Source organism: Oryzias latipes, chromosome 21 (assembly GCF_002234675.1).
Source record: "Oryzias latipes chromosome 21, ASM223467v1".
In the NCBI taxonomy this organism is placed as follows: Eukaryota; Metazoa; Chordata; class Actinopteri; order Beloniformes; family Adrianichthyidae; genus Oryzias; species Oryzias latipes.
In genome coordinates this window covers 28,546,638-28,570,385 of record NC_019879.2, presented here as the reverse complement: position 1 = coordinate 28,570,385, position 23,748 = coordinate 28,546,638, and the positions used below count along the sequence as shown (strand labels likewise).

At 44.8% G+C, this 23,748-nt stretch overlaps 1 protein-coding gene across 1 annotated transcript; it reads right to left on the bottom strand.

Moving 5' to 3' along the window:
- Nucleotides 1-8,962: 8,962 nt before the first annotated feature.
- Nucleotides 8,963-23,141, bottom strand: pgap1 (post-GPI attachment to proteins 1). The gene is made up of 26 exons (XM_004082046.4): nt 22,883-23,141; nt 18,057-18,210; nt 16,838-17,013; nt 16,562-16,733; nt 16,322-16,482; nt 16,168-16,220; nt 16,021-16,087; nt 15,840-15,945; nt 15,277-15,335; nt 15,087-15,170; nt 14,959-15,008; nt 14,834-14,885; nt 14,673-14,750; nt 13,590-13,671; nt 13,432-13,505; nt 13,315-13,366; nt 13,178-13,244; nt 12,997-13,102; nt 12,875-12,913; nt 12,598-12,782; nt 12,229-12,459; nt 12,021-12,156; nt 10,749-10,799; nt 10,465-10,664; nt 10,215-10,319; nt 8,963-10,137 (listed from the first exon to the last, which is right to left on the bottom strand). The coding sequence occupies exons 1-26, from the start codon at nt 23,012-23,014 to the stop codon at nt 9,999-10,001; spliced, it is 2,811 nt and encodes a 936-aa protein (XP_004082094.1). The 5' UTR covers nt 23,015-23,141; the 3' UTR covers nt 8,963-9,998.
- Between the last annotated feature and the right edge of the window lie 607 nt (nt 23,142-23,748).

The following is a 23,748-nucleotide window of genomic DNA, read 5'->3' as shown; positions in this document are numbered from 1 at the left end:
CGGCTCCCTGGGCCCGGCGGTGCTCTCTCCGCACGGTGGGGGGGTTCATATTACACCTGAGCCGGGGGTGTTCGTGTCCCTGGGGGGTGGGTCCTGGTCCTTGCCCCTGGGCGCTGGGCCCCGCCAAACTTCCAACATGGCCGAGCCTGGTCGGGCCATATTTATAACATCCCTTATGGGCCGCCCTTTTTTCCCCGGGGTTCCCCCCTCCTGGGCGGGGGCGGCGGGCCCCTGCCTTGCTCCTACCTGGACCAACCGTGGGCCGGGTGGGTGGCTGCCTGGAGTGCGGAGCGGGTCTCCCTTGGGGGGTCCTGGCTCGTACCTGGGGTCGGGGCGGGGGGATGCCCGGAACTCCTGGGTGGTGGTGGGGTGCTCGTCTGGGGCTGTGGGCGTCCCTCTCCGGTGGGGCCCTGCGTTGGGCTCTTCCGGCGCGGCGGGGGGCTGCTTTCCTGGCTGGGCTGGGGCGGCGCTCTCTTTCCCTCTGCGCCTCCCTGCTCTCTGGCTCTGGGGGCCTCGCGGCGGTCCTGCTGGCCCTGGCCTGGGTGGCGGTCTTAGTCGCCCGGGGGGCGGTTGTTCCCTGCCTGTTCCCGTGTGGCGCTGGGGGAATTCCGGCTGCCGCTGCTGCTGCGGCGGGGGTGTGGGTGTGGGGGTGGCTGGGCGCTCCTCCTCCTTCTTTTCGCATTCCACCATCCATTTTGGAAGAGCATAAACACTCGCCTGAGCACGGGTGTTGGCTCACCTTTGCACTGATAGTTTGCATGATTGAATGAATGAAAGATTTCACACTAGTTGGTTTGGAGGCATAAGTGTGCGTTCGTGAACACTATCTGTTTTGTGTGCATGTTGACATGTGGACATTTCTGCGGCTAGCAGGTGTGTTGATAATATTTGGGTGTGTGTGAACAGGCCCCGCCCTTTCTGTACTACATTTGAACCGTACCGTAACGATAAACAACCAGTAAACCTGCCTGCTCTATGCTGCTTCATGGTCTTACCCCCCTTCCCCTCCTATTATCACCCTCCTACCCCCCCCTCTCTCTAACGTCCCTCTCTCTTGTTCCCCTCTTTCCTTTTCCGTCCGGTCCAACACCAAAGATTTTCAAACATGATTGAAATGAATAAAGTTTGGCCTCAATTACAAAAGGGGTTTATTCAGACATACCTTTGGTTTGTCTGAAGATGAATAACCCCTCTTGTTAGAATAAAATATGTCCAACACAAGAGGCCCTCAGCTCTCATCTGTTTGCCTAGCTGTTGGACAGGACAAGTTAAAAGAAAAAAAAAAAAAAAAAAAAAAAAACGAAACACAATGAGGAACCGGAAAAGGCAGGTAGTGTGCATGGGACATCACTGATGATGTTCCTCAGTACTTACCTTGTTTTCTGGTAATTAATTTTGTTTTCCAACAAATTCTTTTCATTTTTGTTTTTTAAATTTTGGTTTCTGAAGTTTTGTTTTATTTTTTTAATTGGCGTTTTGATTTTTAAAATGTTTTCATGTCAAGTGATTTGTCGACGTGATTTGCCCTTCGGGGCCACCATGCATATCCTAAAGGAGTGAACACTTTGATAACCAAAGTTAAAATAACCGTGAACCTAATAAACACACTAAACACTAAAAACATCTATAAGTTTCAGACGAGGATGTAAAGTGTGTTTGACTTTTCCAATGTTCAAGGCTCCTGACTTTTTCAACTCCACATATATTGATGGTTTTCATGAACATAAATCCTGAAACTTGTTGATTATGTGGAAGTGCTGAAGTCGTCCCCGCACATATTTCCTGCACCTGCTGAGGCCGTGGCAGACCGCTGTGGGAGGACCAGAGCCACATTCCACTTATAGTCTTTCGGTTGCTCTGGTTTGTTTTCCTTGGGTGTCTCCTTGCTCCTGGATGAAGACTCTGCTAGTTCACAGAGCAGAATGTCGTTGAGCTTCAGCTTGAAAAACAAGGCCTGTTTGGGAGAAAAGGCTGCCCTCTGCTGTCCAAAACAACTGCTCTGCTTTTTAGAATCCCAACCGTACTGTAAGGACTGTCCCTGTCTGATTTCATGAAACTGCTTAGGGAAAAAGGGTCCCTTCATTCCTGTATGTTCTCCATGGTTCCTGCTCCCTTCACACGCTAATAATAAGGAACTTTGCAAGGAAAACTCTGCATAATGTCAGAGAGGCTGATTCCAGATTTCACATTGAGCTCCTGAAAAGGTTGTGAGAAGGTCCAGACTGTTCTGCACTTGTGGAAATGACTTTTGTAGAATGACTCACTACATATTGAAGGGGAACCTTAAATGGTGCGGGCACGTGGCTCGGAAATCCTGAAAGGACATTTAACGTGAAGTCTGCCGGAAGAAAACCTGCTGTTTTAAAAAGGATTGTTTTGTGTGCCACACATAGATTCGCTGTCTGATTACAAAAGGTGTTTTTAACATGTTCTTGTGGCATTTTTCTGGTGTCGGAGGACACATTTGAAGAAAATGAAGCTCAAAATTGCATCACACTACCACCACCATGCTTAACCATAATTTTACTAAAGATACAACAGACCCAGAAAGTCCCTCTTCTTTTCTCAACAGTCAAAATATTTGTTTGTCAAATGTTAGAAACCTTTTAGTGTTTTGTTGTTGTTTTTGAGTAGCAGTGTGTTTGTGCTTGAACTTTCCCATGGATCCATTTTTGTCCAAATGTGTCCCTCTGACTGCTGAGTCATGAAATCCGACCTGAAGCGAGTTAAGCCAGGCCAGCACTTCTTTTCATCTTCTTCTGCTGTTTCTGTGACCTCCTGTTTGAGCCCTTGTTTGTCCGTCACGCCCCCCCCCCCACGGATCCAAGTTTCTTACAGTGAAAATGTCTTTTTACCCACAGCCTGAGTGAGGCGAAAGACTCTCTTTTTCTAAATAAATTCTGTTTGTTTCAGCGGTTTGATTTATTTTCTGGTAATCGGCGTGGTTTCATTACTGAGACTGATGATCAGGATCTGTTCTTCTTTTCGATTCCCAAACTAGGATGAACCACAAGTACAAGACGCCTACAGACAAAACGGAGAACATCTGTTCCCCGAGTTCCCCAGATTTCCCTGAGGTCATCTTCCATCCAGCCTCTGAACAACCCGGCTTCTCCCGGTCCTCTTCCAGTAGCTCCTCTGGAGCTCCTCCCGTCTTTGTTCCTGCCCAGCACGCTTCTCCTTTTCTGAGTAAATATTGCTCAAGTCGTCTCCAACCGAGAAACAGATTGAATCTGAACCTGCGTGTGAACTTCACATTGAGGGCCCGGGTGGAAACACCTTCATCTTCTGAAGAGTTCAATTCCCCGTCATCACAGACAGAGAAGTGTGGACAAAAGGCTGTTTAACGGTTTCTTTTATCTTTAGTCTGCTGGGATTTTAGTGTCATGTGAGCAAAGTTCAGGTTTTCTGCCTGTAAATAAAGACTGGATAGTGGATCACGTGAGTTTATCACCATTTTTCTCATTTGGGAAACTCCTTTATTTATGTTTTATCTAAAAATTACAAAACTTCTCAGTGTGTGAGAAACCTGGGTGTTATTTTTGACTCAGAGATGAATTTTATACCACAAATTAAAAATATTACAAGAACATAATTTTATCATCTTAACCCTTGTGCTATCCTAGGCACTTTAACATTGGGAGTGGGGTCGTCTAGACCCACTAGACAGTCCTCTGAACCTATTTTTTTCAATGATTTGTGATCTTCACTGGTGTCCATGGATTACATGAAATCTTTCCACCTTTATCCACCTTTGTCATGGTAGGGAGAACACGTCAATGGAAGGGGGGGAGGGGGTCATCTAAGATAACACAAGGGTTAAAAATATTGCCAGTGTCCGCCCATTTCTCTCTCTTGCCAGCATAGAGGTGCTAATGCATCCTTTTATTTCCAGCAGATTAGATTATAATGTCCTGCTCTCTGGTCATCCCAGAACCAGGATATCAAACATCCAACTGCTGCAAAATTCAGCAAAACGCGTATTGACGAGGACCAGGTGGCGGGAACACAGTACACTGATTTTAAAATCCCTGCGTTGGCTCCCTGTGCAATTCAGTATTGATTTTAAAGTTCTTCTATTGGTTAATAAATGTTTTTTTATGGTTTTGGGCCTTGATATTGTGAGATAGCGCAAGGGTTAATTTAGCTATTAGTTGAATTTTAGGAATGTATTTGATATTTGAATTGTTTATATTCTCTTTTTACTAGTTTAACCCTTGTGTTATCTTAGATGACCCCCCCCCCCCCTCCATTGACATGTTCTCCCTACCATGACAAAGGTGGATAAAGGTGGAAAGATTTCATGTAATCCATGGACACCAGTGAAGATCACAAATCATTGAAAAAAATAGGTTCAGAGGACTGTCTAGTGGGTCTAGACGACCCCACTCCCAATGTTAAAGTGCCAAGGATAGCACAAGGGTTACATGTGTATGTATATACATTTATTTGTATGTACCGGTATTTATTTATTTTTACGTTTTTAGTCACACTTACCATTTTATATGTCTATTAAGATTTATTTATATGATTATATGTTTTTTGTTCTTGTTTTAAATATATGTTTATTTTATTCCTTTTACATTTTGTTTGTAACTCCAGTGGTGGTAAATGGCGTATACTTCTATAGCGCTTTTCTACCTACAAGGACAAAGCGCTTTACAGTCACGGACCCATTCACCCGGTCACGCACACATTCACACACTGGTGGCCGCTCCGCTGCCAAACACAGGCGCCCGCCTACCACTGAGTCCCCAAAATATCGTTTCCCCACTTCAGTACAAAGCCAGTTCTCTACATTCCATCATTTCATCACTCTTTTTATCATGGTGTGTGTATGTGTGGAGAGGGGGTTGTCGGAATTTTTTGTCGTGTCATTTTGTTTGTTAAATTTGATTATATTTTATGCAAAGCACTTTGAGTGACGTGTTGTAAAAATGCTATATAAATAAAGGTTGATTTGATTTGATGTAAAGCGTTTGAGCGTTATAGGGGTTTGCTTGCAGCTGCAGATTTGATCCAATCGCTGTCAATGACCAAACCGTCAACCACAACCACATCACCACCATCTCCATCTGTTTGACTTGTTTTTATAGACTGACACCTGTCTGTCTGAGCTCCACCTGTGACTCTGAGCTCCACCTGTGACTCTGAGCTGCACCTGTGTCTCACTGAGCTCCAGCTTGGAATTCACCTGCACCTGCCCTGTCAGCAGAGCAGAAGGGGGCTTCAGCTCTGATGGACACAACTTTGATAAGAAATGACACCCAACCCCGGTGCTGCTGTTTGATCTGCTACACAAAGACACACACACACACAAACATCCTTTATTCTGTGCTGAAAGACAAGAGACCTGCGGTGATGTAGACTTGGGTTAGAGTTCAAATTAACCCTTGTGCTATCCTATGACCCCACCCTTACATTGACGTGTTCTCCCTACCATGACAAAGGTGGATAAAGGTGGAAAGATGTCATGTAATCCATGGACACCAGTGAAGATCACAAATCATTGAAGAAAAAAGGTTCAGAGCACTGTCTAGTGGGTCTAGATGACCCAACTCCCAACGTTAAAGTGCCCAGGATAGCACAAGGGTTACGCAAAGAGTACCTGCCAGACTTCACCTTGGTGGACTTGACGGCATTTTTCTGGCTAAAACTAATAGTTTTTCTTCTTATAATTTCAGTTTATGTCAGCACAAGCAAATTATTTAAAAAAGGGGGGGGTGGGGGGTGGAACACCCTTTCAGAATTACAGTTAAAAAAATACACACATAAACCCAAAAATGTATTACTTTTTTTATTGCAACACCACCAGTGCCAAAAGAGTCCCATTTACAGTGACATCAATACAAAGTGAGGAATATAAAAACATCAAAGCACTTGATACAACACATAAACCTGAGGATTTCCATCTGAGAGCTCTGAATCAAAAGCAAATAATAAAAAAAAAAACAGTTGCATGTGAGCGCATGATGACTCCGCATGGCACATTCAAAGTGGGAGGAGCCAAGAGCGACTCCTTTAAAGGACTTGGTTTCCTTTTCTGTCCTGGAAGAACGAACAAACGGCAACAACTCCTGTGATGCTTCAGATACACAAATGTGAGAAATGAAAAGCTAAAAGTGAATATTGTCTCTTTTTTTATTTGAATATCTTGCTAGTTTGGGTTGAGTGGTTTTACGCACCAGATTTTGAACTCCTTTAAGTTATATACGGATCATGTTCTTCTGCCGCTTCTATGATCCAGTAACAAACAATAGTGGGCTATACATTTCACACATGAGGTTTGCTTTCAACTTTATACGTGTAACACAGAGCATTGAGATTTCAGAGCGTGGGATTATCAGAGTCCCTTAGCCTCACCATGATACCGCCGACAGCATTGAAGAAGGCTATCTCGGCAACAAGATCTAAAATGGTTCCTTGCCTGATCTCTCTTCATCTTAGTCCGAGTTAGTCTGCTCGAGTCAAAGTCAGTCTAAATGCTTGAGTCAAAGTCAAAAGTCTTATAAGAAGATTGCCCGAGCTCAATCTCTGGGTCAAATCCAGGTCATGTGTTCGCCAATCACGGAACGGTTTATAATATTAAAGTGCATCAATACCCGACCATGCCTCATTCTATGTTCACACCAGGCTCAGAAACACGCGTTCAAGTGACCCTTTCTAATGAAAGGTCACTGGAAACGCGCGTTTCAAGCGTTCACGTTCAAAACTGGTGTTCACATGTTGCAACGCACGTTTTTAAGTCACCAGTTGAACTTTGACCAGTCAGTGACTCTGATTTGATCGTGACACAGAGGTAGCGTCCTTTCCAAAACACAGAAGTGCCAACCAATGGAAATTGATCAGGATAGAGAAATTATTAATTGTGATTTGTGCCCAGTCAGATTTATGTGACATCAAGTCTTTCATATATCAGAATAGAGCTGTGAAAGAAAAGGCCTAAAGCAAGATTCATCAGAGATAAACCGCTTAGACATTTGCACCAAGCCTCTTCCAACTGTGAGTACAGGCACCAGTATTGGGTAGTGACAGTCTTGTGTGAATACCACAGGCTAAAAATGCATTCTTCAACGCGCCACACATGCTCAGTTCGCAGAATTAGAGAAAGGAGTCCTAGTCCAATTTCTAAAGTCTACATCAAGTCACAAGTCCAAGTTTAGTCTCAGGTAGGTTTGGGCCAGTTTTTGGTTAAAAGGCGGATCTTTTTAGATAATTGTAACAATCCTTATAAATATGGATCCAAAATGGCTCCTTCCTCAAGTTAGGCTCACAAGTCCAGTCTGAGCTCAAATACAAGAATTTAAACTTGAATCAAAGACTCAGAGTCTTGATTCCAGTCTTTGTGCTTGGTCCAGTTCACATTTGGTGACCAGTCCTGACTTCTATCTAAATGAGTGTTCAATGATCAGGTCATCACTGTAATTCAGAATTTGTTCTCAACTGATCCTCCGGGTAAAATAAATTTAAAAAATGGTCGGGACCTGGCTGCGAAAATCCGTTCTTTTGTTCCTCTTCATACCTAAACTAAACCTCTCAAACGCTTGTAAGAGGGCGGCAGTGACCTCAGGCAGTTGAGCAGGTCGTCCAATGATCGAAGGGTCGGTGGTTCGATCCCCGCTCCCCCCAACTGTCGTTGTGTCCTTGGGTCTTCTGTCAGTCTGCCCAGGGCAGCTGTGTTAGCATCACCAAGTTTGAATGAAGAGTGAATGTATATTTGACACACTGCAAGCGCTTTGAGCGTCTGGAAGAGTGCAGATAAATCCAATCCATTATTATTGTTATAAGTAACTGAATAGAAACTATTTACCAACCTCAAATCTGATCCATTTCTATCAGAAACTAGAGAAAATGCCTTCAACGCACGGCGGTTCCACCTTTAAAAAAAGCACGATGGTTCCATCTTTCTGAGAAAGCCAGAACAAAAGACGACACCGACACTTTTTGGAATCCTACAACTAGTTCAAAGCCACAAAAATAGCGAAATATTTTTAAACAGCACGTCAAGGAAGGACAGAATCACAGTGAACACGGATACAATCCACAGGTGTATTTACTCCAGGAGTCTCTTCCAAATAGGAACATGGCTTTGGCTAATCAAAGAATGGACTGAAAACTTCATTAAAAATGATTCAATTTAAATAGATTTCAGCAGAAATCAACAGCTTCAATTTTACACTTCAAATTAGAAAAACAACAAAATGTTTTTTTTCTATTTCTGTCAACTTTAAGCGAGAAAAGAAAATGTATAAATAAAATAATTTCTCTATTTTGTTTGCTAGCAAAACTGGAATTCTGTTACTATTTTTAATATTGTTATCAATAAAGATTATTTCAATAGTAATAATGTTTTTTCCCAAATTCATTCACTAAGTAGGGTGTTAACCATTTTTTTTTTGGGGGGGGGGGGGGGGGGGGATCTACAAATACAATGTTTCCAGAAGTCTCTGCATCGGTTGGCAAATAAAGACCACAATGCATTGCCTTTGAATCCTCCATTATTTGAAAAAAACGTGCGCAAATGTGTTTTTTTATAAATCCTCCAAGTTGTCATCATCCGAACACAGCGGGTTTTATAACAAGTCTTCATAAAATGTTCATGTTTGGTCTTTTAGGGGTTATGGAGAAGTGAAAGACTTAAGACAGTGACTAAGCTGATTATTGAAACGCTTCGTTCAAAAGGCAGTCCTGGTCTCCGCAGACCCGAAGACAGACGGACTATCACTGCTTTACAACAAGGCAGACCACGTGCACCACCAAGCACTAAAACGGCACAGAGAAGCTGATCACTTAAGTTTAAAAACCATTCAGTGCAAATACATTCGTATTGAGAAAGACAGCTGCTCGCCGCGCAGACACGCCTGATCCACAGATCCCATCATACCAAAGAGCGGGAAGGCGAGGCAGCCGCCACCAATCCAACAGGAAACATCCTGTAAAGTCGCCTCAAAGAAGGGATTCGTTTAGAAACAACACATTTTTTATTGGATTCTGTATGATAATCCACCAATCCATCAAAAACTTCCCTCCACAACTACAAGAAACTGATTTTTGTTGTTTGTTTTTTTGTAGTTCAGGTGTTTCTTTGTCTACAAAAGCCACAGGTGAAAACACCACATCTGCACCACATACGACAAATCCTCCCACATCAAAAACTCCTGGCTGTGCACTTAAAGCCAGACGGGAAATAAAAAAATTCCACTTCAACAATTTACCAAACATTTGATCAAAAGGTAACAAATATCTGAATCCCATGAAACTGTGAAGCACAGCACAAAAGTCAAAATACCTCCAAATAAAAAACAATAAATCCACACATGAATTAAACCAACTGCATAAATTCAAAGGACGTACAAAAAAAACTAAAGGCAATTTGTGTGTTTTAACAAATAAATATGTATATTGTGTTGTTTTTTTAATGGCACCATTTTGAACTGAACTTTTCTTTCAAATGTTTGCCGTTCTGAAGCTGTTGTGTTTTTTTTATGAATTTACAGCAGCCTCCAATAAGGCACGGTCACACTCTGTGAGACTCTGGGGAGCTTTTAATTTGAAAGATCTGGCCAGGAAGTTCCCTGACTGGCCCACTATGATTTAGTTTCATTTTTCTCTCATTTTTGGGAATCGACACGGATATTTTCATGGAGTCTCACAGGAATGTCGAACATTTAGAGAATCTAACAGTCGTCGTTGATTAAAAACAAAAAGGAGAGTCTCACTGGACGTTTCCCTGGTGTTCTGCTGCTGCTGAGGATGTAGTCCAGCTCAGTGCTGGGCTGCAGGCAGTGTTATAGTTTACGGCGCAGTTACCCCAGAACCCCCCCCCCCCAATGGAGCGTCTCCTGCTCCCTGTAGGCAGAACCACAGAACTGCAGAGAAAGGCAAAACCGGTATCAGGACATCCAGCGGACCAACACCAAAAGCCCCTGGACCAGGACCCTTGGAGCTGTTGGCGGCAACATTTAAACGGGATGTGGACGTCTACGGCCCGAAGACCGTCAGAGGAGACAACACAAGGCCAGCGGGATGAGAGCTGCTGACAGGAAGTGGGTGATTCGGTACAGGTGAAGGGAGGAGAAGGTCACCATGGTGACGGCCAGGGGCAGCGGGAGGCAGGAGGCCAGAGGCAGGAGTTTGCTGTGGCAGAGCGGGGCGTGCGTTAGGTGGCCATCACGTGAAAGCACGTGGACGTGCGCTGACGTTTGAGCTCCTACCTGTTGCTGAGTTTGAGGGTGGTGCAGTTGACGAGCAGCAGGTTCGCGATAACCAGAGGCACAGTGTGAGGCCAGCAAGGATCAGGATCCAGCTGAGAGGCATATCTGTGAAAGGTCCCAGACCAGGGGCAACAAAAACACCTTTTTATCAAGCAAAGTAAAATTTGTTTAAGATGATGATTTAATCTGAAACAGAAAACATTTAGTCTAAATATTAGAACTTGGTCAGTATTTAGAGGGAAACCCGTACCTCAGGTTGCCGATCCAGTGGAGGAGTGAGGGCGCACTTAGCATGACGGGAAGCGTGAAGAGTGCCGACAGGCAGAGGTGCAGCTCCAGGTTGTCCCTTACCTCCTGCAGGGCCCACTCAGACAGCAAGCCTGGTTTAGACTTGCTTGAGGACTCTTCTCGGACTGTGCCATTCTCCGTTAGTTTGTGCTTCTGCGGTGCCTGCAGGGATCCAAGAGAAGACCCCCGTTTTTCCAGGTGTCACATCACTCAAAGCCCTCCATCAGAAGAAGCCGAGAGTCTTACCAGATTCAGCATGTGACTCAAATACCTCTCCGTCATCTGCAGCCGCAGAACCTGAGAGCCACAGACACACAACCTTCATGGATTGTTGCAACAGAAAAGTTCAGCACAGCTCCTGTTTACCACAAACTCCTCATTCAAACTGTGGACTTTAAGTTACTGCATTCCACACACAAACAGGCTTAGAGCATATGGTGTGAAAACATTTCGTTTCTTAAAAACGCCATTTAAAAAAAATATATGCTTAACCTTTAATTTATCCGTAGTCAATATGAAGCCATGTCAAAAATTGAACATAAACATGAAAGATGGATGGAAAGAAAACCCGGGGGGGGGGGGGGGGGTATCTAACAGCTGACAGAGTTAACAGGAAGAAAACTAAAGATGCTATAACGAGGTTCACTTTTTGCGTCCTCTCTGTTTACAGAATTTCTTTAAATATTTTTGCATTCCAATTTCTGGGTCCTGATTGGCTGTTAACCACTGTCAATCAACCTCCCCTGTGTTGGGTCTCTAGTACAGAATGCACTAAGTTTGCCACATTTACAAGAATCTTTGATCGCGAGCAGATCTCTGTTTTCATTCTTGAATTCTGGATTTATTTTTCTACAAAGGTTTGACCTTAAGTGAGAGAGAAAAGTTTGTAGTGAGCATGAAAACATCTAGAATTGTTGTAATAATAAATAAATAAAGATAACTGCTTCACATTTTTTTTTCCAGAATGTAAGCCCCGTGATAAACAAGGGAAGATTGTACAGCTAGGAGTCCCACAGAGATCTGTCATGGGACCCTTTATGTTTGCAACCACTCTGGTAGAGATAAGACACCATGCAGATGATGCTGTCCTTTCTGTTAGAAACCAAAGTGCTGCCCCTCGCTGTACTATTTTGTCTCTTTTGAAGAGACTAATTTCATTTAATGACAGGGAAAAAAAATGTATGTGTTTGAAAGGTCAATGGATCTACTCAGAATCTTCAAAAACTTGTTTTTGTGAACTGAAGTTGAATAAACTGGGCAGTAATGTCCAACGAGAAACACCATCCTTCAATACTTTAAGAAAATGTGTTGCTACCATCAAATTCTTTATGCTGTTGTGTTTTGTTATAAATAAAATCACTCCTCTTTAACATTTGACAGGTTAACATCCGTACTGTAAATCCCACCATTTGCAAAGAAACTCAAATGTATCCTGTACTGGACACGAACTTTAAAATGTTTTTAGAGATTTTTGTCTTTTTATGCTGTTCTGTAAACTGTGAGTAAAAAGAGCTTCACCCTGTAAAGGTGGAGAAGAGAGGAGGCAGCGATCGCCAACGCCCCACAGGAAACCCCGCCCACAACAGTCAGACAGAGGCTGATGAAGATCTGAACCCGTGGTCCCATCGTGCCACCATCTCCAGACACAGACGACCTGCAGAAAAGACCACAACAGGTGAGATATCCATCTCAGGCAGCCCTTTAGTGCTTCGGTTTAGGAGCCGACCTGTGCAGAGGAGCCAGCAGCAGTGAGAGCAGGCGTATGAGGAGGCGGAGCAGCGAGCTGCCCCAGAACGCCACAGCTGCCCCCAGGACATAAAGGAAAGGAGATAGGAGGTGAGGCCACTCCTCAGCTGGAGCCATGCCCTCACGAAACATCCCATCAGGGGATGATGGAGGGATTGTATCCATGGGTGGCAGCCAAAGACTTGACCAGACCTCCTGAAACCAACTGCAGCTGGAAGAATCATGACAGAAGATTTCCTCAATTCCAGAGAACTTCATAAACATTAAAAGCTTGAGGAAGAAAAGATTCCCCAATCGTATAAAGGTTGAATTCTAAGCGTCACCAGCTGACTTTCAGCTTCCGGCTCACCACAGCAAGACGTGCAGAACATAAACGGGCAGGTTGATCTTGTGAGGCTGCAGCCCTGCGGCCGCCGCTTGGCTCATGTCAACGGTTCGGCTCCTCTTTAGGATGGACGACAGCTGCCCCCTGCAGGCCAGGAGGAGCGTTACAGCAGTGTAGACCGGCAGCGTGGGGCCACAGAATCTCAGGACCTGCCACATGCGAGAGAGTAGTTCAGAAAATACAACAGCAGGCGCGTGTACTGAGAAAAGAAATGCTGGATACCACACAAGAGGCGTCATACCTGTCCCAGCACTTTAGGCAATGAGCTTCTAACTGAAACCTGAACCAGATGGAGATCTTTTCTTTAATCTTTCTAGAACAATTTATTTTTATCTGGATTGTGAGAAACTGTGCAGCAGCTACCTTATACTGGCAGTTGGGGGCAGTGTGGAGCTCTAGGAGCACACCTGAGCTGTTGTCAGGACGACTGGTGTGCAGCATCCCTGAGATCTCCGTCACTGCTGGGACACTGCATACACGCATGAACCGTGAGTGTGGGTGTCTGAGTGTGAACCTGCAGCTGAGAGGAAGCTCCTTGACTCACCTGACGGTGGTCAGAGAGTCCTCTCTGAACCAGGGGACCCTCATCCGGTACACACTGGGTAATCGGTCTGCAGACACAAACACACCACTGCGCAGAAGTTCTTGCACACGTGTTTGAGGCTGCAAAAGCCAGCTTACCTTTCAGAGCTTTGCACTGACTGATGACATTAATCCTGAAAGCCTGGTAGGCCTGAAGACACACGGGACTTTAGCGGAAACTCGGACAGCAAAAGCGGAGGAAACGATGGAGATTACCTGATGAAAGTGCTGCAGACGAATGTGGTGCAGAAGTCCGGAAGAGTTTACCGTAACTTCACTGGAGGTGAAACCTAAAGAAGAAACCCAGAGACTGTGAGACACATCACAGTTTCACCAGGAGGCTGGAGGTTTGAATCAACATCTGAGAGACTCACCGAAGGAGAAGACGCTGGGAACGGAGAGCGTTAGGGTCTGAGAGTCCGACTGATGTCTCTGCCACTCACACTCCACTGTGAACTGAGGACAAACTTCTTATGCATGAGTGTTGGGGACATGAACCTGATAGAACTTCTCATTTAACTAAATATCACTGGAGAAAACATCTAGATAGGAAGTTTGTTATGACTGAAATGCTGCTTTAAATGCTTCAAAGACTTGCTCCAATAAAAAAATCATGTTTTTGGTGTTTTTAACATGTTCTAGTATTTTTCTGATGATGAAGGACATATATGAAGAAAATTTGAATAAAAATGGAATTTCTGAGTATTTCTTAATTCAAATAGCTGTGAATCAGGAGCATACGAAAAAATGCAGTTTGAAAAACAAAATATGCTGGGCGGGCCACAAGCTCCCTGCTCCACTCCATTCTGATGATCCATGAACGTCTTTGTTTTCCTCGTCTGACCCAGAATCTGGGTCTAAACTGTACGACTGGACATCTCCATCATTGCTCACTATTTCTGTTGCACTGGTAATGTTATGTTGGGGAGATGTAAGGGCTGTAAGATAGCAGGAGAGTGTGTAAACTGATGGATGATGGGAAGTAAGGGCGGGCTTACTCTGCACTAATAGTCCCGCCCATCAGTCAGAGGCTAATTCCTAATGACCTGCTGCTCCACAGTTTTTTATTTTTGCTAAAAAAAAGCTAAATTAGTAGAATGTTCTAATAACTTTGGAATTGTTTTGATGATGTGGAAAAACAACAGTGGGCTGAACTTTAGGAAACTAAAATGTGAATGGATTTGACCTTCATTCTTGTTTGTTTGGTCACATATTTCACTTACACTTGATTGTCTAGAAGAAATCTGAGGAATCTGGAAAACTTCACCTGCACTGTTCAGTACCAGGTATTTCTTTCTTTGTTTTAGCTAAAGATGTCCTGGATCCATTTCAGGTCAGTGACACCAACCGTTAATATGAATTGTTACACATTTACTGAAACTGCATCTGACCAGAGCATAAACTCAATTCATTCTTCCCGTGATGGTAGGAGCCCTGTGATCGGGGCTGTCCCTCACCTGTTTCCCGTTGATGTTGGAGGCGGAAACAACCAGGTGAGAAAAAGCAGAAAGGTCATGGAGACTCAGAACGAGGACCTCAGAAAGAGAGAAAAAAATGCACTGCCTTCAAAAAGCTGCTCCGCTGCAGACCAAACCGAGAACTTTTCCAGGGGAATCACCTTGTATGGGGGTAGAAGTTCGGTTCCTTTAGAGAGATCCTCAGTGTTGACACTGAGGAGAAAGACAAACTGCTGACACACAACCAGAAAACAGGTCTGAGACTTGGAGGGAGTCTTCCTCTCACCAAGAAGAGCCGTTCTTTCGCGTGCAGCCAAACACCCAGCTTGACGTCTCCTGTTGAAGAAACGTGAACCATCATCATTTCCATTAAACCCACTGAGTCCACAGCAGAGTCTGAGCGTTCAAACGGACCAGGTTGTTGCTGCGGCAGTAGAAGTGGCTGTAGGCCTTCCTGCGACTCGACAGGGCAAACACAAAGTTCTTCACTGGTCCTTCCTGTCAGGAAAAGGCATGAAAGCTTAGCTGTTCAAGATTCCTAACCAGACACTCAAACGACAGCTTGGACATGTGTCATCAGTACGATCTTTGAGAGGTCTGGTACCTTCGGTGTGCTGTAGGTCAGGCGCAGGGTGTTCACTTCACTTCCTGTTTCCTGAATATCTGGAAAAAACAAATGAACAGTTGATTCCCACGACACCTGCTCTTTTATTTATTAAATACATCCCACAAAAATCTGTAGAAATCTCACTCCAAACGTTCCAACGGGAAGGCAAGTTAGACCCTGATAACCTTTTAGATCTGTTATTGTTCAATACAAATATTTTTAGTAAAGTTGATTGGATTTATTTATTTCAAGCATTGTAGTCAAAGCAATAAAGAATTTACACAGATTTATCAAACTCATTACAGAAATGATGAAATACAGAGATTAAAAAAACAGAAAATTAAACAAATAAAAGACTAAAATCACATTTTCTTAATTAAATAGTGATCATTAATCAAAGTCAAGTAGAGCTTAATTGAAAAGTTTGATTTGAAAAATCCTTTTTGAGAAATCACTTTGTAAAGAAATATAATTACTAAATAAAAATGAGAAATTCTAATTACTGAGGTCTACTGCAGAACCTGGACAACACGAGGTCTATTATACGATGTTCTGCTCACCTTGAACGGAGGAAGATGTTTCCGGACTTTCCTTCACAAATCTGGCAGGATTTCTGATGAAATGATGGTTCAGAACGGCCACTTTCCTCTCCTGGTTCTCTGTGAACTATTGGAAAAAAACGTTTTTTGGAAACCGTTTTCTGAAACGTCGTCATCTCTGCTTTACAACAGTTTTCCTCACCTGTCGGGTTTCAAGATCAATGAGGTCAAAAAAAGTCCTAACGGTGGCGAGAACAAGCTCTTTGCACCTAAAAGCAGAACAAATGTCTTTGTTTTTGTTTTTTTTATTAGGATGCTGTAAAACATCTCCACCGCTATTTGGTCTCACCAAACAATAGACAGGTGGTCGGTGGACACCCATGTTCTTGGGACAGCGGTTACCTAAAAATCAAACACCACCAATTACATCATCTCTAACCAAAACCAAAAAAAAAAAAAAAATGGAAACTGGATGTTAATGTAAATGAAACCAGCAGCCGTACCACCAATGAGAACTTATTTGAGTCTTCTGAGGGACAAGGAAGTGACGTGAGGCCGGAGCGGACTTGGTAGTCACGGTAACCGCCCCCAACAGAGAGAACGGTAACATTCGTCAGCTTGTTTGCTTGGTTCACCCACCTGTGCCTCACGGTAGAATAGAAATCTAGGGGGAAAAAAACAGCAACAAAAGGCGTCTTTGCTCGGCATTCTGAGCATGTCAGCACAGAAGAGGCTCTGCTCACCCAGCAGGTACGGGTCCAGAGCCAGAACCGGAGCCTGGTGCGGCGAGGCCTGTGTGAGGATCAGGCTGACCAGGCGAGCGTTGAAGCGGGGCAGTGTGAACAGGGCTCGGGCCACCACCCCACCCATAGAGTGGCCTACAAGCACCACGCTCTGAGGGGGGGTCTTCAGGTGCTGCAGGACGAGACACGCCGCATGACTTTCTCCAACTCTCACCGACACCACAGAAAGCCTCAGAGACAGAAGATCCGGACACGTTCCTAAAAAATGTGTGTGACCTTATAGAGCCGCAGGATGGCCTTGATGCTCTCGTGCAGGAAGTGGGTTTGTCTGAACAAACTCCCACCGTACAGAGCCACCAGCTCCTCGTTGAAGTCCACAGTGAACATGTTCAGGTGGAGCCCCCCGTCCACGTTCTCCGCTTTCCTCAAGGCCACAGATCCCAGCGAGCGAGCTGCACGAGGAGAACAGGTGGATATCTTTAGGACGGGGTTCCAAAAGAAGAACATGCTACATCCAGAAACCCCGCGGACACTCTTAACTGGAACTGAAAGATCCACTCCAAAACGTTCATTTGAGGGTTTTATTTTATACACGGCTGATGGTATTCGCACGTCTTTACAAGCGACCAGCACAAAAAGTGATAGAAAGTTATGCTACGTACAGCCAGGATGCACATTTCTGCATTCCCCGCACATATTTAAAGTTAAACTTAAAGTTGCGCTATCTGCCACGCTGCTGTGAAATTTTCTCCACATTTCATCCGTTCTCTGGAGAAACAGAAACAGCTGCGCTCAAGAACTATTGGGTGGTTTAACCGTAATCCTAACCTTAACCCTTCCTCTGGGTCCGTGCGGCCAAGAAAAAGTTCAGAGCCGCACGGATTTGGAAAATTACATGATGCACATAGTCACTTCCTTTAAATAATCATTCAGAGGTGGGTTTAATGGTGTTTTTGGATCTTGTTTGAGACAAATATGATTAAGACTAATCCTCTTTTCAGCTAATTTCTCCTTCAAACCTTTCCTGCAAGGCTTCCAAAGCTTCAAACGGGATCTAGAAGATCTGGACAACTTTCTCACTTTTCCCCCCAAGTTTTTAAGGCCTTTGAGACGGCTGTTAGCAAAACGGAATCTGAAATGAGCTTCATGTGAGACTCAATGTGTCAGGGAACACACACTGGGTTAGGAAATAATGAAAAGGTTCATGTTCATTGGATCATTTTGGAAATGTTTAACCAAATATTGTTTTTTATAGTTTAATTTGCGCTCAAATTAAAAAGTGACCAAATCTACTTTTTTTCCCCTAATTTAAAGTTAGTTTAAGTCAAACTCTTTCATATCTTTCATATGTTTTTATTGTTTTCAGATGGTTAAAAATATGTCTTTTTTTTTTCATTGGCAATTTTGATCTTCATGTTTTCTAGTCTAATGTATTTATTGCATTATTTCCAATAGAAATGCATGTTGTTGTTTTTTAATTTCATTTGATTCTTACCTTGTTTGTAACTTCCTGCATTTCCAGGTAAGAAGAGAACAGGTGCGCCGGTGAGTTTGAGCACCTGGGTCTCCTGCGCATACAGGCCCTCTCCGTACAGGTAAAGCCCGTACGCCGGGTACATTCTGGCCACGCGGCGAGGCAGCGCCACCCGCTGGGAAGAAATGCAGACGCAGTTTTAGGAACTCAAACACACTAAAATGAAGACTGAATTCCCTCAGTGCTCCTTAACTTTTTGCAAAGACTTCTGGGAAATATCCAGGGAACCAGATTTTGAAATTGTAGACTTGGAGACTCCGACAACATGGTGAACACCCTATATAGTGCTTTAGGTAGGGAGGGAATTCCGACAGAACAGAACCCACGGAAACCTTTCAGGGGTCACTGGGCTGCTGGAGCCTATCCTACCTACCGTTGGTCAAAGGTGACACAACATGTGTGACAGGCAAACGCCCTTTTCTGTCCAGAAATGTAGAGGCCTGTTTACTTTTAATCCTGACTCTCTGGACAGAGGAACCTGCACATTTAATATTTTCATCACTAGAATCCTCAGCTTTCCTGCTGCTAAACTTTGACCTTATTTAAAGACTCCAGACCATGATACCGCCACCGCCGACTACCAAGTAATCTCAAAAATCCCAAGCAAGCATGCAGATTAGATACAATGTCATTCTTGCAAAATAAATTGCAATTGTAGGTGAAAAGGTGATCCAAGATGGCGCCGAGGATGGTCGCCCTGGTGCTGGTGTGCTCTGTGTTATGTTTGTTATTGTTCGTAAATCGTGTGTGTCAGCGTGCTCTTACACCCGTGAAGAGCTTCTTACCATCAGAACTTCAACTCCGTCAGATTTACTACCTGTTTTTTGTTTTTTTGGCAGCTGCGGCAGATTTAGTCCACTTTTTAAGAGCAAAACAAGTGAGACGCGGGAGGAGAGGGAAGCGCGCGGGAGTGCTCGTGCGTCTCCGGAGACGGGGCGCTCGTTCGCCCTTACCTGGAATCTTCCTCTCCAACGTTCGCTCACTCAGCAACAAAATGGATGAACTGGCACTGCTGATGCGTCGGAACAGGGACTTTTCTTCCTCTTGTGCCCTGTGCTTCACGGAGACGTGGCTCAATGAGCAAATCCCGGACTGCGCGCTTGATTTGGAGGGATTCCAGCTTCTCCGCGCGGACAGACATCGGGACTTCTCGGGAGGAAAGTCCAGAGGTGGAGGTGTCTGCTTTTACATCAACAACGCCTGGTGTTCGGATGTGACTGTAATCTCCACGCACTGTTCTCCTTCGGTGGAATACATCTTCACTAACTGCAAACCATTCTACTCCCCACGCGAGTTTGCTTTATTCATTCTGGCCGCTGTTTACATCCCGCCGAGCGCGGACGTGCACGAGGCCCAGCGCGCGCTCGCGGAGCAGATTCTCTGTGTGGAACGAACTTTTCCGGACTCTTTAATCATTATCCTCGGGGATTTTAATAAAGGGAATCTGAACAAGGAGCTCCCTAGATACAAACAGTTTGTCAAATGCCCAACAAGAGAGCAGAACACGCTGGATCACTGGCCCGCGCGGCTCTCGGCTTCTCGGACCACGCCCTGATTCACCTCATCCCCGCATACAGACAAAAGCTGAAGCTCTCCAAACCAACAGTGAGGACTTCCAAGATGTGGACCAGCGAGGCTGTGGAGGAGCTTCGCACGCGTCTGGACACAACGGACTGGGATGTGTTTAGAGCTGCCACAGACCGTTTGGATGATTACACAGACACTGTGACGTCATACATCCAGTTTTGTGAAGACAGCATCATCCCAACAAAAACCAGGGTCACCTATAACAATGATAAACCCTGGTTTACACCCAGACTGAGACAGCTGAGGAAGGAGAAAGAAGCAGCCTACAGAGCGGAAGACCTAGCGGAAGAGCTATAAGGCTGCTAAGTACCAGTTCTCTAAAGAGGTGGAACAGGCGAGAGCTCGGTACAATAAACGCCTGGAAGACCAATTCTCTGTCAACGACGTCACCTCTGTTTGGAGAGGGCTCAGGCAAATCACGAACTACAAGCCCAGAGCCCAACATGCTGCTGACGACCTACAACTGGCTGAGAGGCTTAACACCTTTTATGCCAGGTTTGAGGTCCCACAACCCTCCTCCTCCCCCCTCACTGAACAGGTTTCCTCAAAACTCTGGTGCCACTTTCCTCCCCCACCACTATCACTGAGGACAGTATGACCCCCCCCAGACCACCTCTCCCCCACCACTGTCCTCTCAGTGACAGAAGAGGAGGTGCATAAGCTTTTCCGGAAGCAAAACCCACGGAAGGCTCCGGGTCCGGACGGCATCTCGCCTGCCACCCTGAAACACTGCGCAGGCGAACTGGCAGCGGTCTTCACAGACATTTTCAACACCTCCCTGGAGTCCTGCCACGTCCCGGCCTGCTTCAAACGGTCCACCATCGTCCCTGTCCCCAAGAAGCCCCGCATAACTGGCCTCAATGACTACAGGCCTGTGGCACTCACGTCTGTAGTCATGAAGTCATTCGAGCGTCTGGTCCTCCCCCACCTCAAATCCTTCACCTCCCCCCTCCTGGACCCTCTGCAGTTCGCCTACAGAGCCAATAGGTCTGTAGACGACGCTATCAACCTGGCCCTCCACTTCATCCTGCAGCACCTGGACTCCCCGGGAACCTATGCTAGGATCCTGTTCGTGGACTTCAGCTCTGCGTTCAATACCATCCTCCCCTCTCTGCTCCAGGAAAAGCTCCTCCAGCTCAACGTGCCTGACTCCACCTGTAGGTGGATTAGTGACTTCCTTATGGACCGGAGGCAGTGTGTGCGGCTGGGAAAGAATGTCTCCACCACCCAATGCATCAGCACAGGAACTCCACAGGGCTGTGTACTTTCCCCTCTGCTCTTCTCCCTGTACACTAACTGCTGCACTTCCAGCCATGACTCTGTCAAACTGATCAAGTTTGCAGATGACACCACCCTCATCGGACTCATCTCTAATGATGATGAGTCTGCCTATAGGAGGGAGGTGGACCGGCTGGGTTCGTGGTGCAGCATCAACAACCTGGAGCTGAACACTCAGAAGACAGTGGAGATGATAGTGGACTACAGGAAAGTCACAGCCCCCTCACCCCCTCTCACCCTGTCAGACTCTCCCATCACCCTAGTGGACTATGTGCGTTTCCTCGGCACCACCATCACGCAGGACCTCAAGTGGGAGCCGTCCATCTGCTCTCTCCTCAAAAAGGCCCAGCAGAGGATGTACTTCCTGCGGCAGTTGAAGAAGGCCCGGCTGCCGGCCCAGATGATGGTGCAGTTCTACACGGCCATCATTGAGTCCATCCTCACCTCCTCCATCACCGTGTGGTACACTAGTGCCACAACCAGGGACATTAACAGGCTACAGCGTATTGTGCGCTCAGCAGAGAAGGTGATCGGCTGCAGCCTCCCATCTGTCCAGGAACTATATGTCTCCAGAACCCGGGGACGTGCAGGCCGGATAGCTGCCGACCCTTCTCACCCTGGACATTCCCTACTGAAACTACTCCCTTCAGGCAGGAGGCTAAGGTCCATCAGGACCAGAACCTCCAGACACAAGAACAGTTTCTTTCCCTCTGCAGTCAGACTCTTAAACGCCCTGTAACCCCCCCCTAAATTTCACGTCAATGTCCAACCAGTCACCAGCCCACTACCTGCACCTTGAACATTCTCAGTTTGCACTGTTTTGACACTCCTTGCACTACTGACTCTATTTATATTTTTTGTTCTGTCCATTGTGTAAAAATTTTGTTGCTTACTGTTCTTCTGTTTTATGTTGCACATTTGCACCGAAACAAATTCCTACTCTGTGTAGCTACACTGAATATGGCAATAAAAAACCTCTTGAATCTCTTGAATCTTGAATCTCTTGAATTGTGGCAAATAAACTTCCTTCAAATCAACTAGAAGTTTGTTTTCAGAAAGCGGACATCGGTTTCTAAAAGTTTTCCAAAATTCTCCAACGGTTTTCACTTCACAAACCATGGAAACTCTATAAAGGAATAGAAGAAGCTCTATCACAGACTCAAAGTCCATTTGCCACAATAAACACAAAACAAATAAAAGAATTAAGGATTAAAAAATAAAATATTCATGCAAGTATACAAAAGATCAAATAACCAAGTATAATAAACCTAAAACTGTATCTCACATTAGTGAGAGTTAAGATGGTTTTGTTGGTTTTGGTAAGAATGTTAAGACAATAAATAAACTACAGATAAGAGACATCTTTAAAAAAAATGCTGCCTTCATACAAGCATCTTGTTCTTTTGTCTATAATTCCCATTAAAACAAAATAAAAACATGTTTTAATCCATTAAACTCAGCACCCACAGTGTGTTTTCTCTCAAAAGAACAAAATAAATCAGATATGTTGACTTAAAGGGCTAGAAGAAAACAAATTATTGATAAAGAACTCTCTGTGTTTATTTAAAAAACAATCCTTGTCCTTAATCGGATTATAATCTTAGATTATCGAGTTGGATAAACTGAGTAAATCAGATAATGACCAGACTATTGGTGGACATGTCCTCAGACTGGTTGAAAACCCGCTGATCAGCTCTGCTCACCTGTACGTGTCAGGTGAAGCTGATCTGCTTAGGCTTCGGGGATCATAGTCTGAATTCTGCCTTTAATCCGGCTTCTTTCAGATAATCGGAACTAATTTGGTTGCACCTGTAATTACCCCCGTTCCCCATCATGGCAGCAGCCGTGGGGCGTTAACTGGGGGGCAGATGTTGGGTCAGTTATAGCTGTCTAAATGGGGGAGCAGGAGGAGGAACACTCACGCGGTACTCCGGGTATTCGAACATGTAGGTCATGCTGCAGCGGTTCTCCTCGAAGCCCGTCAGGACCTCCCGCAGGCCCACCGCCAGGAGCCCCGCGGCCAGCGCGTAAAAGGCCACGGCGGGCAAATTCATCTCCGATTCTCTCCGCCGAGGCTCACGCGCCGCCTAAGTCCACGTTTCCATGTTCACGCTGAAGCCTTTCGCCTGTCAGACACACCAGCTCACAACAGGAACGACGTCCAGGAAGGAGGGAGGGACGACGTGCCAGTCAGCCAATCAGGAGAGGCCATGAGGGGATACAGACCAATAGCCGAACAGCTAGTCTGTGACGTCACATTCAACAGGAACACGCCTGTTCTTCGCAAATGATTGGTCAGTTTAGTCGTTTAATATAGAATTCACGGTAAAATGTTAAAATATTAAATTTAGATTTTCCACACAGAAAAAATCAGTTGTATTTTATGGTTATCTTAACCGCTTATTTTATCAATATATAACACAATTATTTATTAGTTTTTTTTACAGATAACAAAATTAGCTAAATATGTATCCACAAGCCTGGATAGTGTACAAAGGGTTGTCATGACAATTCAAAAGGCAATTGATTTTGTTTTTATTTAGTATTTTATTTTGAAAACAGAAAACTGAATTTGAATTTTTCATATTGAATTCTAAATGGCTTCATGCATTATCGCATTCCAAGCCTAAATTGCATATTGAACGGTCAAATGACAAATGCATATCACTGTTAATTATGGGAGAAAAAACTTCCAAAGAACTACCGGTAGGTGTTTTTAAACCGTTTTTTTAAATTTACAAGAAAAACCACCTGATCCAGGTGTGACCAGCAGGAAGTAGGGCAGGGC

What these genes read in the sequence shown, in the direction of transcription:
- pgap1 (XM_004082046.4), bottom strand. Translation starts at nt 23,014, where the DNA reads ATGAATTTGCCCGCCGTGGCCTTTTACGCGCTGGCCGCGGGGCTCCTG. An exon ending in CCATCCTGCGGCTCTATAAG is followed by an intron (nt 16,734 to 16,837) that starts GTCACACACATT and finishes CTCGTCCTGCAG; the next exon opens with CACCTGAAGACCCCCCCTCA. An exon ending in AACATCTTCCTCCGTTCAAG is followed by an intron (nt 15,336 to 15,839) that starts GTGAGCAGAACA and finishes TGTTTTTTCCAG; the next exon opens with ATATTCAGGAAACAGGAAGT.